At 54.2% G+C, this 14,878-nt stretch overlaps 1 protein-coding gene across 1 annotated transcript in view; it reads right to left on the bottom strand.

The window, feature by feature from the left end:
- The window catches only part of SYT17 (synaptotagmin 17), a 95,888-nt gene extending 84,097 nt beyond the window's left edge, over positions 1 to 11,791 (bottom strand). Inside the window, 4 exon segments of the mRNA XM_004450420.4 lie at positions 761 to 909; positions 7,069 to 7,217; positions 7,867 to 7,884; positions 11,703 to 11,791. Of these exon segments, the coding sequence (XP_004450477.1) occupies positions 761 to 909; positions 7,069 to 7,217; positions 7,867 to 7,884; positions 11,703 to 11,717 (331 nt within the window). The 5' untranslated portion in view covers positions 11,718 to 11,791.
- Positions 11,792 to 14,878: the final 3,087 nt, after the last annotated feature.

The following is a 14,878-nucleotide window of genomic DNA, read 5'->3' as shown; positions in this document are numbered from 1 at the left end:
TATACAACAGAGTGAACAGACTGGGTGGTCTCTGGGCCAAATTTGGCTCATGGACACATTTTTGGGTGTTTGAAAGTAGGGAAGTTTCACATAAAAACCCAGATTGCCAGTTACTCTTTAGAAAGATGAGGCAATCCTGGGACCACAATCCCCCAGGACAACCACTAGGGGGCAGTGGCAGCCACCCCCTCCCAACGGGCCATGAACTTTCCATTTGGCCGCTGTCCCCCGCCCTAGCATCCCCGACACCGAGGCCAAGGGTCACTGCCATTTGTCATCACATCAGGGTGGTGTCTGGTCACTATCCAACCCTCTGTACTCACTCACTGACAATCCACGAGGTCCCAAAGGCACTGGCATCTGCAACAGCTGCTGGTAATATGGCAGCATTTGCTTTTGGGGACTGAAAACAATATACACTGACATATCCATCAACGGAGCCAATTCAATCAAACTGGCCATTGGTTAAAGTAAAAATCAATCAAAATGATGGCTTTGGGCAGGGCCCAGCAGGAATCAGGTGCCAGGGGTCATGTGGCATTCTCTCGCCGTCACCCTCGTCTTCTGGACTGGCAACCCCCTTCCCAGCAATCAACTGCCTCTCCGTGGGGTGCTGCTGGGTGTCTGGGAAAGCCAGCTCTCCTCCTTTCTCCTGGGCACCCAGCAAAGGGGATTTGAACTCCTGGACCCCTGATGGAGGCCGGGCGGCACAGGCCTGCCCCGGCCGGAACCCCCAGCCAGTCTCGGCGGAAGCGCTCACTTGAAACCCTCCGGGTCAGGCTGTACGTGGACTTGGACGTGTCTGAGGAGGAGCGTCTCTGATCTGGGGAGTTGGTCCGTGGGGTCAGTGGGACTTCGCTGGCTGTGTGGACGGAGTCACTGTCCTTGTCACTGCTCCGACTGGCCATCCTGTAGGAGGGAAAGAGGTCTCAAAGGCTGTCGAGGAGTCCCCAGGGACAGGCCTCTCTGTCCCTTGGAGGATGGACCCACGATGAAACAGCTTTCAGATGCCTTTTAGGCAACTTGGAATAATGCAAATTGGAAAAGAGTGCAGTATCCTTAAACTCTCAAACGCATCTTTGTAGACAGCGTGTGAAGAGATATGAATGAATATTCTCCAATTTAGAACAATCTGTCAAAATGTGCATCATTTCAAAGGGGGGGAGGTGGGGTGGGATCTGGAAACTTATTCGGGCTATTGCCATACGGTGGCGCCACTCTGGCAAAGCGAAGACGGGCACCTGTCAGTCTTCAGCCCTGCCTGAACCATGTGGTCGTATATGTGCATCCAACTTCTGCAAGCGTCCTGCTATTTCAACAGTCGCTGTGTCTATAATTCAACACCTCTTAAAAATATCCTATAGCAGCCTCACTCAGGGGTTCTTTGGCTGTGGTTACAAAATGGCCCTGAGAATCACTGATTTGAGGACAGAAGTTTGATGTGATGAAACAGTCATGAATTCACAGAAGCCCTGGCTTGACGTGAGCCTTCTGGTGAGGATGGGACAATACTGAGAAAGCAAAAAGCATCGTCTGAGGGAGAGGACAGGACAGGGATGGAAAAATGCAGGGGAGTGGTGACAAGCACAACCTTTGGGTTTCAGTCCTGACTGGTGACCTTGGGCAAGTCCCATCCCCTCTCGGTGCCTGTAAAATGGGGATAATTATAGCATCCTCCTTAGGTGGTTTCTGTGAACACCCAGGAACTGCTTAGGACATCAGCCTCTGCGCAGCAGGTAGGTGCTCGATACATCTCAGCTGATATTATTAAAACCAGGGTAGCTTTAAGGTTCCCCAATCCTCATAAAGCTGGGTGAGGTGGCGGGGGGAGGGGGAGGGAGGCTGGCGATGTCACTGTGAGATTGATTCAGCTAATAATGCGCCCCTAAGCTCTAATGGCTGCAGATTTATGCCTTCCGAGACTGCCTCCCCATAACTTGACATTTAAGCCTGGACAAAAACTCATCTTGAAAAATGCAAGTTTTGAATTCTATGAGGTCTTCAGATGCATCCTGTGCAAGACATGAACCCGCTCAGGTGTTCTGCAAAAGCAACAGAAGGGTCGCCGTCCCGGCATGTTCTAAGGGGGGGCATGCCCCATCCTTCATTGCCTCCTGCTCCTGGTCTGTAAAAGGTGAACGCAGCAGGTGGAATAGGGGAGGGGGGTGCAGCCCGGGGCGGGAAGGAGGACCTGTGAGCAGGATCATACTGGACCCATCAGGCTTCCCTCTCCTCCAGCATATTCCAAGGAAGGCAGGACCAAAACGGGGGGAGTAGGGGGGGGGCGCAGAGCTCTGCTCCCCTGCGGCCACACTTTCCCGGGGCCCCTGCACCTGTGGAATCCCAGCAGCCTCCAGGGTCAGCCTAAATGTCTCCCCCACCAACTCCAAAGCCCTGGCTGAGGGCTCACTCCCAGCTGCCTTGCTCCCTCTGCAGGGAATGGCCCCGCCTCCTTTCTGCCCCCTTCCTGGCGCACGGAAGACAGGCCTCCGCCCCCCTGCCCCACCCCGGCACGTCCTCAGCACCGCCTGGCACCCACCGCGGGCTGTCCAGCAGGCCCACGCCGGGCTGTGCTCCCTGCGGGCACAAGTCACTCATGGCTGCCTGCCCTGCCCCAGCGCCGTGCCCGGCACGCGCAGGTGCGCCACAGCCATTTTCTCACGGAGTAAACGAACATTCCCCTCGTGTGCGCCTCTCTGACCCGCCTTGGGTCGCAGCTAACGGAGCGCACACCTGGCCATCCCTCCCATCCCAGGGTGCGTTGACGGGATCTGGCCCGATTATGTCAAAGGTACCGGGTACTGAGCACCTACTACGTGCCAGGCTCTGGGCTAAATGCTCAGAATGAACCACCTGGCTTCTTCCTTGACTCAATGCTGGAACTGAGTGTCACTGACCGTCTCACCCCTGTCTCTCCAGCCAGCAGCAGGCAGAGGGGGGTGGGCAGCTAACGTGTACCACCATCCAATGGTAGAGTCCCAACTGAGGCCAGACTCCGGACAGCATGCGCCACACTGCTGAGCACGGCCTGTAACAGGTCTGCACGTAGTAGGTGCTCAACGCACACATGCTGGCCAAACAACTTGACTTTAATTCACTCTACAAGAAGGGTCTTCCTGGCATTGTCTCCAAAGGAGCCAGCAGGATTGGACAGCTTTTTGACCCTCACCAACCCAGCCCAGCTAAAGAAAGCTGGGGGCGAGGGATGCTATATGATGTGAGCGCACGTGACAATTATCGGTGCGTTCCCCAAGATTACACGCAGAGCCTATACAAAGGACCAATGCCACCCCGCTGAGAGGCAAGTCCCTGGGTTCTCGGCTCAGATGTCCCGTTGGGAACAGTCCTGGAAAGCCCAAACACTTGCCATTTCTACTCCCTGCCTGTTGGATAACATGCAACTGCCCACTCGGTAAATAAATCTGGGGAAAGCGCAAGCTGTCAATGTACTTTTTGAACCACTGCACCCACCTCCCCTTTACAGATTTCTCTTACCCTTTTGCATGATGGTGCGTGCCAAAAATGTGCTAAGTGCTGCCCAGGATGATTCAGGGGAGATGTGGTTCATGCTGGGGAGCAGGAAGCTCATGCACAGTTGCTCAGGCTGTGGACCACGTGACTCTAGTCAGCACCATTCACAATGACCACTGTGTGAACGGCGCCCCCTGGAGTTGTGTGGAGCAGTGGCCTTGTGGGGTAGGTTCCAGTCCACTTATCTGCTAGTGGCAAAACCAAAAGAAGTGTCTGCCCAGAGGGTCCCAACCCCCTTCCCCTTGGAAAGAGTCCCCTGCTTGCACAAAAGCTTGCCGCCCTCTAACTCAGGACTGGACGCTAGGCCATGCATCTGCAGCACTCAGCAGCTGGGCACCTGGGGGCAAACAGGTACCTGACCATGACTTTCGATATCTATCAGAGTCTCCAGGGGTACAGAAGAAAATCCATATTCTTTACCCTGGCATTCAAAACACTACAGAACCTGAGCTTACAGGCTCATTTTCCATGATCCCCAGCGCCGCCCCCAGCCCTGCCACTCTTCCCAGATGTTTCTGGGAATACATCAAGGCCACCTGTGGTGTTTGCTTGCCCACGATCCACTCCCTCCTCTCAGTCCCAGCACCCAAATTTTCCCATAAGGGTCTGTAAACCATGGCCCCTGTGGGCCAAATCTGCTCCTTGTTTTTGCAAATAAAGGATTGCTGGAACCAAGTTCCACCTTGCATTTCCTTATTGCACATGCCTGCCTTTGCGCCGAAGCCCTGCAAGCACAGAAGTGAGCCGTTCTAGCAGAGACACTGAAAGGATTACTGTCTGGGCCTTGATAGAAAAAGCTTACCAACCACTGGTCTACTAAGTCAGTCCATGGGTTTTGAGAGCGGTACTGGCCCTTTCCCTGTCTCTAGGTGGGAAGACAACTCAGGCATGATCCTAGCACTCCACCCTCCAAGTCAAAGTGCCTGGGTCCAGTGACTGGCACACAACCCAGGCCAGGCCACCGAGAGCCTTTCCTGAGCTTTTGCTGCTGTTAAGAAGGAGGCAGAGCCAGTCAAATATAAGTTTAGTCTGGCACATGAAGAAAGCAGGCCTAAGAATGAAACTAATACAGAAGAAGGAGAAAGAAAAAGAGGGAGCATGATGAAGCCCGGATGCCATCACTTGAGCCCCTGGATCCCGCTATGCCTGAAGCCAGACATCCCTGGATGTTTCTGTAACAAAAGTCCAAGCACATGAGGTGACTGGATTCATCTCCTATGCTAGAATTAAAAATCCCCCGAGCATGGTAAAGGGATCTTATGCAACTCTGAAAATACCACATTGTCTGGCACCCAGTGGGTACATGAGAAACACCTATCAAATAAAGTATTACTTTTTCTCCCCTGGATGACTGGCACTTCCAGGATTCAAGTTCTGCCTGTAGGTCAGTCGGTCAACAACTCTTTTTTTGAATGAACAAGAGAGCCCCAAATTCCTGCCCTTCCATAGCTGCCATTCTGGTAAGCACTGTTTTAAATTCACCAGATGGGCTGAGCCAACCTCCTCCATGTCGGGCTCCGGGAAATGGGAATTATCGCTCAATGAACGAGTTGCTTTCAAAAACATCTCAGCTTCCCACACACCTGTAGGATTCAGGCTGCAGCCAAGGACAAGCGGAAGAGCTCCTTGGCATCGCCTGGATCTCGGTTTAATGGCTCTCTGTCAGTACCTAAGAACGAGAGAAATGGGTGCTGCCAAGGCCCTTCCCAGGAGCCCGGCACCGTGCTAGGCACATCTGTGCGTATCTTGGAGACTTTGTTTTAATTGAGGTGAAATGCTTGTAATATAAAGTCAACCAACTCCGTGGCACTGGGTACATTCGCAGTGTCATACCACCATCATCTCTAGCGAGGCGATCGCCCCCAAAGAAGCCCCCAAACCCACGAAGCAGTCCCTTCCCATCCCTCCTCCCCCTCTCCTCGACAACCACTCCCCTGGCTTCCGCCTCCACAGGTTTACCTATTCTGGGCATCGTTTACTCTTAACAGTAACCCTATGAGCTAAATGCTGTTACTACTCCCAATTTATGGTGAAGGAAACAGAGACTGAAATGGAGTAAAAAGAATCACTGACATGATGATCGACAAGGTATCGAGTATTCCTAAATGTTTTTCCATATATTAATTCCCTTTTTACAAATGTTACTGTGATAACATATATGATATAAACTTGACCATTTTAACCACTTTTAAGTGTACAATTCAGAGGCATTAATTACATTCACAATGTTGTGCTGCTGTCACCACCGTCCATTCCCAGAACTTTTGCATCACCTCAAACAACAACTCTGTACCCACTTGCCCCTCCTGGTGGCCCCCTGGGAACCTCTAATCAACTTTCGGCGATATACTAATTTATTTAATCCCTACAACAACCCTCCGAGAAAAGGACTATTATTTTTATCACCCCCATTTTGCAGATGGGAAATTGAGGCACAGAGAGATCAAGCAACAGCCACAGAACTAGGAAATTGTAGTAGAAATAGGATTTGAATTCATGTCATCTGACATAGAGTGTGAGCACTTAGCCACTTGGCCACAGAAATCTTCAGTACTTGCTTCTAAGAAGGGGAAATGCGCGGTCTGAGGCATGATCCACAAACCTGGAGGGGCCCCAGCAGCTTCTGAAATCTCAGCACAAGATTTTAGCACTTGGCCCTCACCAGGGCTGGAGCTGTGTGCCCTGGCTCCATCTCTCTCCCTCTCTGGGCTTCCCACTCTATCATGAGACGCTGCTCTCAAATGGCTTTCAAGGCCCTTCCCGGCACTGGCCCTCTTGAGTCTACCCAGACTTTCTGACCATGGCCCTCCCCCAGCCAGTGGGAGATGGACCAGACACGTGGCGGAGAAGCTTCAAAACTGCGTTCCCAAAATATCTGAGCGACTGGCAGATGGAGATGGTGTATGCAGGCGCGGGAGGAGAACGAATTGGAAATAAAATGAAAGATGCCAGAAGAGCATAAACAGCGTTGGAGGACAGGATGGGACCTGGAGCTGCTTTTCTGCTTCCCTGCTTCGGAAGTTCTCGCTCAGACCAGCAAAAAGGCACTTGTGTGTTCCGGGCCCCTCCCCCTCCCCCCCCCCCCCCAGCCACAGGCCCTTCTTGAGCCTCTCCTCCTGCCAGGTCCTGGGCCAGGTGCGGGGACAACCTGCCACACTGACCCACACGGAAACCCTTAGGATCTGGCCATCCCTTGAAGGATACAGAGGCTCCCGGATCTCTTTGCTCCTCTTGGAAAAACACACAACGTGACTAAATGTCCCCACATGGTCAGGGCTGCACGGTTCACCTCTCAAATGGCCCGAGAGGAAACTAGCCGAAGTGAACTGAAGCCCCTCCTGCCAGCTGGTCTCCCCAGCTTGCCAAGCACGAGGGGCAGGCGCATGTCAACAGCAAAGATCTCAATGGAGCCTCAGCCTTATCCTCCAAATCCTCCTTCTGTGGCCCTGCGCGCCCCCCCCCCCCCTTAGATAAAGAGAAGAGAAAGGGCTCATGGTTGATTTTAATTCCGAGGAAATTCAGAGAGGGTTCACTTACAACCAGGGTGGAGTCTGGGCAGGGAAAGGTCCCAGAATTTCAACTTCATCCTCACTTGACTGGCAGCAGCTGGACTCGTAACAATTCTGACAGCAGTGCCGGCAGGTCCATCTACACAGCAGCAGATCGGAGATTCTAGAAAGAAAGCCCTGAGGCCATTGGGGGCGGTGGGCAGGGGACAGGTGGGGAGGTGGGAGAGGAGGAAGAGGAGAAAACAACACCCAAAATTACAAGCAGCTGATCCCCGGGGAGACACGATGCCAGGGAGGGGGGTCTGTCCCTGCCACTGAACACTTGGAGCAAAATGTTTCCCATTTCTATTTACCAACTACGGGCACAAGGATGGCAAACACCAACTCGCTGGAGCCACTGACAGCAGGGGAAACATTTGCAGGTATTTTCTTTTGTAGTGTATGTGAAAGTCTTTCTTGACGTGTGGGCGGTTTATACATCAGGAGGGCCATATAACGTGTTCTTGAAACAAAATGAATATTACTCTGTCTACTGGAAAGCAAAGGGGGGGGAAAGCTATTTTTAAAACTAATCCCAGTGACATGAAAGCAGACAGAGATAATCAAAGCGAAGAAGGAGGGGTGGGGAGGGGAACCTGTCTCGCCAACCGGTGTCTTCTCCTCGGGATCTCTGGTCAGCCGAAAGGCATGGAGACTGTGCCGTTATCAGCATCAGGGTTATTGTTTAATACTCAATATCCCCGCAGCCACAGACAAGACTCCCCAAATGAAAGGCAAGCATTTCTCGATTAGAAACCAGACGGAACGAATCATCGAATTAACCCACCTCGTTTAACGGTTCCAACTGCCCTTTTAGAGATCCACGACGAAGCCAAGGGCGTGGGGGAGCGAGAGGGTTCAAAAAGAGAGAAAAGACCAGTTTAGCAATCTTCCGGCAACTCAAAAAAAGGAAGAAAAAAAAAAAAAAAGGGTCCTGCATCTTTCCACTTACCATCCTGGGAAGGGAGCTGACTTCCTAACAAGGTGTTGCTATTTTCAGGACTGCTGGTAGCCTCCTGGCCACCCAACACCAAAAAAAGGGGAAAGTTGAGCATTTCGATTTGCTTTGCACCGTCTGCTGTTATGAATCAGAGCGGGTGGATAGATAGTCATGCTATCCAATGCAGCCACCCCTTGGGAGCAGAGCAAACCTTCCTACACAGAAATCGCCGTGAAGCCCCCCCAGAAGGACATGATTAGCTAACAGGCAGGCAGGCACAGAGTGGAAGGCACTTGGCTACCCTCCCCCCCACTCGCAGAGGCCCTACCTTCCAATTCTGCTCCAATGGTGATGGTGGGGAGCTCCATATGATCACCCACAAATAGAGGGAAGTGCAAAGGAAGCCATCGTTTGGTCCTCGGGAGGAGGGACGGGCTCCCTCCCATCTTTCACCCCGCCCCCACCCCCGCTCCCTCCTCTTCTCCCAGGTACCCAAGGCACAGGCAGCCTCCTCCTCTTCAGAGAGGGCTCGTTGTCTTCCCAAATGGGCCCAGCTAAACCAGGGAGGAGGAGAAAGCCAGCCTCCCAACCGACGTCCCAGAGTGGCTCCAGTGATGAACACAGAATGTTATAATAAGAGGGACGTAGTTGCCGAGCAGATATAGCTCAAGTGGTTGAGCGCCTGCTTCCCGGGTACGAGGTCTCGGGTTTGAGCGCTGGTACTTCCTAAACACAGCAAACAAATGAAAAAAAAAAACAGCTCTCATTGGGGAGCGGATGTTGCTCAGGGGTTGAAAGCCTGTTTCCCATGTATGAGGTCCTGGGTTCAACTCCCAGTATCTCCTAAAGAAAAAATACATACATACATTCAGGCTTTCATTTTTTTAAAAAAAGAAGCTATGTTCTTTTTTATTCTCTTTCACAGAGGACAAAGTCTCAACTTGGTACTATTGTACATCTTTCTAGAACATCTGCTAATCTCCCCTCCCCCCTTTATAAACAAAAGAGAGCCGACCCCAGCTTGGAGACTGGCAGCTAGCTGCATCCAGCTAGAATTTAATAATGTGGCATTATGCACATTGTATTTATTTTTCTAGTCACCTCCTATTTATACCCAGTGATCCAGGTTTTCTATTAATATGGCAGTGACCAAGTTTCTTTCTCATATGATTTTTTAAAGGGAAAAAAAAAAGTGAATCTGTTTCTAGGGAAAAAACAAAGTAAATAATAGTATAGGTGGTATGTGGTTCACAGAAAAATGCAAAATCCTTAATGGGGTAAGAGAATAACTGCAGCCTGGGAAACAAAGCCTTGGCACTAATCACATACTCTTCCAAAACCAAAAGTCAAACCACATACAGAACGAGGCCCAGAGGTGCTGAGGGGCCGTGCAAAGGGCGCTGAGTAGAGAAATGCCAGTCCTGGCCTGACCACTGACCAATCGGGTGACTCGGGCATGTCAGGGCGCCCCTCTGACCCTCAGTTACTTCCTTTCTTTTATAGTAAAAGGACTACTTCTCACCTCACAGTCTGCTGCGGCGATGAGATAGAACACTGACTACAAAGATGCTTGTGTGCTATAGAGGAACAGCACTCTTTCTGTGGCTGATGAGAACAAAGGGGTTTTCAGGACCGTGTGGAACCTGCCAGGTGCCAGGTAGACACAGCAGGGAGCAAAGCAACAAAAAGCCATACCCTCACGGGGCTCACATGAGGAAGTGCTTTAAAATGTTGAGGATAAAGTGATGCTTTTTCACAGTGATCCACTCCATTCGCTTAATATAGGGCAGAGTTTCCCACTGTGTGGAGCGTAGGAAAACCATCTACACGACCAGCATGAACAGAGATGAGGTCAACCAGCAAGAGCCACCCAGCTTTCTCCAGACCCCAGGAGCAAGGAGAAGACAGAGCAAAGGGAAAATGTTCTGCTCCTCCCAGGCCTGAGTCTCTCCTCACGCCGGCTTCACTGGGGAGGAGCTGGAGGTCTGCTTCCAGCCAGGAAGAGGAAGGAGGAACCAGACGTTCTAGAACAGGGACTGGCAACCTCTGGTCCATGGGCCAAATCTGGCCCACAGCCTGCCAGCTAAGAATGGCCTGTCCATTTTCACATGGCTGAAAAATTAAAAGAATAGTACTTTTGACTCCTGCAAGTGATTTGAAACTAAAATTTTAGAGTCCGTAAATAAAGTTTTATTGGCACACAGCCCCGCCCACTTGTTTGCACATCGCCTGTGGCTGCTTTTGCACTACAATCACAGGATTGAGTACTGTGACAGAGTCTGAATGCCCCGGAAGGACAAAAATAATTACTATTTGGTCCTTTACGGAAAATGTTTGTCGCCTTGTTCTAAAAGGAAAGCCAACATGGCAGGGCCATCCTCAGACTCCATGCTTAACACCGATCCACTCCCCCAACTCCCACCCCCACCCAGCCCTGCTTTTAGAGCCCACCTCCTCACCTCAGCGGCTGTGTGACCTTGCAAGGCAGTTTAAGAACCACAGAAGCCTGTTAGAGTGTGGCTCCCTTCTCACTAGATTGGGCATTCAGTAGATGCTCTCTCAATGTTAAATGGTCCACCCACCAACATCCAGCTCACACTAGGTCACAGTAAAGGTGACCTTCGCTGAGCTTGAAAAGAACAAGCAGGGATTCCATGAAAGAGAAGTGACCCAGGGCTTTCCAGGAGAAGCTAATCTAGCCCGTCTAAGCAAGGGGAGAGACAAGCAAGCTTCCCGGTGACACAGCTTGGCCGTCCCCGTGGGTGGAAAAGCCTGAGGACACGATTAGGGCATGTGTGAGCCAGAGGAGAGCTAAGGAACCAGCAGCCCCAGCCGCGGCTAAGGGGAGGGGAAGTGAGCCCAGATGGCCCTGGTTCTGGGAGCCTGGAGGCCCCTCTGCCAAGCTCAGAAGAGCCAGCCCCACTGGAGCAGCTCAGCACGACTGACTGCTTGACCTTGGCCCTGACCTGTTGCCGCTTCCCCTCCCGTATGGAGAAAAAGCCTCTCGTCAAGCATCCCTTCCTACTCTCAAAAGAAAAGCTGCTTGGAAGTAATGTCAGTCCAAGCATTATTTGGGGGGGGGGGTCTTCCAAGGTGATGGGAGTCCCCAACTCTCAGACCCCAATGCAATGACTCCAAGTAACCCGCCGCGCGCCGCCCCCCACCAGGGCGCCTCTGGCCTGTGTGTCCTCCACCCCGTAGGACCCAGCGCCCTGGAGAGACGGCGTCCTCGTCCCTTCTGGCCGGAACAGCTGCCTCAGGCTCGCTCCGCCGGCCAATTAGCCCGAGCCGTCACCACGGCAACGGCAGCTGGCGGGCCGGGCGGCAGGCGCGCCCCGGGCCGCCCTCCCGAGCGTAGGGTGCCGGGGAAAGGGGGGAAGGGAGGGGGGAAAGAGCCCACCCCCCCCCCATTCCCTCCCCAGGAGGCAAGGGCACGCCTGCCGTGTCCACATGGGGCCCTCCACCCCGGGGTCTTGGGGCGGGGGAGGGTCCCCAGCCTCTCCTCCCGGGACGCACCCCAGCCGCAGCACAGGTTGCCCCGCGTCCGGCCACCCATTTTTCTCGAAGCAAGTTTGTGGGAGCCTAGCCGTGGGCCCTCCCTTCCGCGCGCTCACAGTCGGAGGGGGCGCGGCACCCCCCGCCCGCACCCCCACCCGGGACCTTGCCCCCAGCCTCAGCCCTACCTGGATGTACGCCATTTTCGCCCGCGCGCACTCACTCCGGCCCGGGCATGGCGCCGCCACGGCCACTTTGCCCTCGCCAACCGCGGGGAGAGGGGAGAAGCAAAGGGGGAAAGGCAGGAAAAGGCAGCCGGGTGGCCCCAGACGTGACTGGCGTGGCTGATGAGCGGCGCCCGCCCCTCCGCCGTTCGCCCCGTCCTTGCCTGTCCCTGCGCGCCGGCTCCCCGAGTCGGGCCGCCTCCCAGGTTCGGAGGGCTCGGGTGCCCGGGGTCCCCGCCTCGCCCCCCGTGGCTGTCTCACGCTCCCACCGAGGCGCCTCCCCGGCCTGGAAGAAGAGCGGGACGCCTGGGGAGGGAGCCAGGGGCGCCGCGGGGACTGCAGCGACCCCTGCACAGGCCGGGCTGGCGACGCCGGGGCCCCAGCGCGCGGCGGGCGGGGGAGGGGCTGGGGCTGGGCACGGCGGTGGGAGGGGGCGGTGCGCGGGTCAGCCCATGTGGCCCGGCGGGGCGCTGGCACCTACCGAGAGCACAGCCCCCGGGGCGGCTGGGAAGCCGCGGGGCCGCGGCCCAGCCGAGCTGGGAGGCCGGGGCCGGGCGGGTCCTCTCCATCCAGCCCTCTCCCCAGGCCAGGTTGGAAAAACTTTATTCCCGCCCCACCCGACGCGCCTAGAACTGTTGCGGTGAGAAACGCAGAAGCCAAATGAGTAGGAGCCCCAAATGACGGTGAGCGCGGGGCGCCGGGAAGAAGGTGCGGCCGGGGCAGCGGGGACCGAGCGGACAGAGCCGCGCGCCCCTGTACCCGAATCCTGCCCCGCTTGCGCCCCGGGCGGCGCAACAGGTCTGCGCGGGGCGGCCGGGCAGCGCCACCCAGCGTCGGGCCCGGCGTGGTGCGAGCCTCTGCCGGCTCTGAGCTCCGCGCCCGCAAGCGTGCGCCCCGGGGCGTGTCTGCCCGCGTGGCCTCGGCGCCCCGGGCCCAGAGGCCTCCGGGGACCCTTCTGCCCCCGGCACGGGTCCTCCCTCTTCAAGACCACAGAGCTTGGGCTGGCTTTCCACGGAGAGAGTTGAGGCGGAACCTTGCCCTCCTCTGATTCTGTTTAAAATGCAGACAGACCTTCGTCTGTGGCCGGTTACCAGCCTGCAAACCTTTTCACCTCCCGGCATCTGTCCTTTCATCAGAGAAAAGGGGATAAAACCACTTCCCTATCTGCCAGGGCTGTGTTGGAAATAAAGCCTAGCATACGTCTCCATTTCTGAGTATGATATAGTAGCTCGTGTGGCGCACATACCGTGCGACATATGTTGAGCCCTGGCTTATAATGTGGCGGGCAAGAGGCCAAGCACTTGTCTCATCTCATCCTCACCTGCCTTGCTCTCTGCTTTGCATCTAGACCAGCGCCCGGCCCAGAGGAGGCGCTCCCTAAACGTGCTGTGCTGTTGACTCCTCTTAGCTTAAGGAGGGAGGTGCTGGCATCATCTCCAACTTACAAATGAGGCACCTGAGGTGAAGAGACAAAACCACTTTCCTGGGGCCTGCCAGCTCCTACCTGAACCCACCCAGTCTGCTCACCTGTGTGTTTTGGGGTGTTTATGTCACCTTGTGTCTCCAGCGCTGATGGGAAGAGATGCTTGGGGGGGGGAGGGGCTTCACAGAAGAGGGTTAACTGCTGGGATGGGTGCACCTTGGAGGTCCTGAGGGAGACAGAGAAGCTTGCCAGGTGTGCCCATACAGAAGCAGAGCTGACATTTTTGAGGACTGTGTGTCAGGCACTATTTTGTGCTCTTTTCATAAATTCCATCTTTTCATTCTCTGCCAACCAAGAGGTAGCCCTATTGCAATCCCACCTTTTAGGTAAAAACAAAGGAGGCATAAGAGGTGCAGTAACCTGCTCAGGGGGTATACTGGTTTGGAGGAGCTGGAATTTTAAACTCAGACAGTCTGAAGCAGAGTTCCTCCCTGGCCATTGCACCACACTGCTTCTGAATGCAGGACCTGGGGCGAGCCCCTGGGAGTTAACTTGCTACCTTAATCCCTGAAGATTGGAAACTGTCTGGGACTATCTAGCCACCATCCTCCCAGTGGGAAGGTTATTTAAAATGTGGGTAAGAGAACCTACCTTTGGGCTTATCAAATACTTTAATTATGAAAGCCCCTAGCACACAGTAAGTGTTTAAGAAGAAGTGTTTGTTGAATGAGTAAATGGATGATAATATCTAACGTGGATGTGTCCCATTCTTGAGTCGTTATTACGATTGAGTGCTAAATACCTCACCTGCAATCTTATTTAATCCTGACCACATCCCTCTGAGGGGGAGGCGGTGATTATCCCCACTTTTCAGGTAAGGCGACTTGCCCCAGGTAAACTGGTGAGAAGAGGCAGAGACAGGATACAAAGGCAGATGTTTAACCGTAAAGACCTGACTCTTCACTCTTAGGCCTGCCTGCCTGGGATGAAAGAATCCAGGAGTGGCAGATTCTCTGAGACTGGATTTTAGGGACACCTCCCCCGCAACCAGAGTTGTGAGCCTCTCCTTACCCTGCCCAGGGGTCCACAGTCCTGCCTGCAGGTGCCACCCAGCCTGAGAGCAAGGCTGTACCTGCTTCTACCAGGCCACTGGCACCGTCGCAGGTCTTGTTGGAGAAGCCCTGGATCCAGGTGGGGAAACTGGCAAATGTAAAGTGTGATAAAGGGAGCACAGGGGGCCGTGGCGGGGCACAACCCCGTGCGCTGAGGGTCCAAGAAGGCTTCCGGGGGAAAACGGACTTGGCCCAGTGGTTAGGGCGTCCGTCTACCACATGGGAGGTCCGCAGTTCAAACCCCAGGCCTCCTTGATCTGTGTGGAGCTGGCCCATGCGCAGTGCAGATGCGTGCAAGGAGTGCCCTGCCACGCAGGGGTGTCCCCCGCGTAGGGGAGTCCTACACACAAGGAGTGCACCCCGTAAGGAGAGCCGCCGCACAAAAAAAAAGTGCAACCTGCCCAGGAATGGCACCGCACGTATGGAGAGCTGACATAACAAGATGACGCAACAAAAAGAAACACAGATTCCCGTGCCACTGACAACAGAAGCAGACAAAGAAGATTATGCAGCAAACAGACAACTGGGGTGGGGGGGGGAGGGGAGAGAAATAAAATAAATAATCTTTAAAAAAAAAAGAATCCCTACAAGTAGCATGCCCATGC

Source organism: Dasypus novemcinctus, chromosome 23 (genome assembly GCF_030445035.2).
Source record: "Dasypus novemcinctus isolate mDasNov1 chromosome 23, mDasNov1.1.hap2, whole genome shotgun sequence".
In the NCBI taxonomy this organism is placed as follows: domain Eukaryota; kingdom Metazoa; phylum Chordata; class Mammalia; order Cingulata; family Dasypodidae; genus Dasypus; species Dasypus novemcinctus.
Note: the sequence above shows the minus strand (reverse complement) of the source record. Positions and strands in the feature narration are given on the sequence as shown.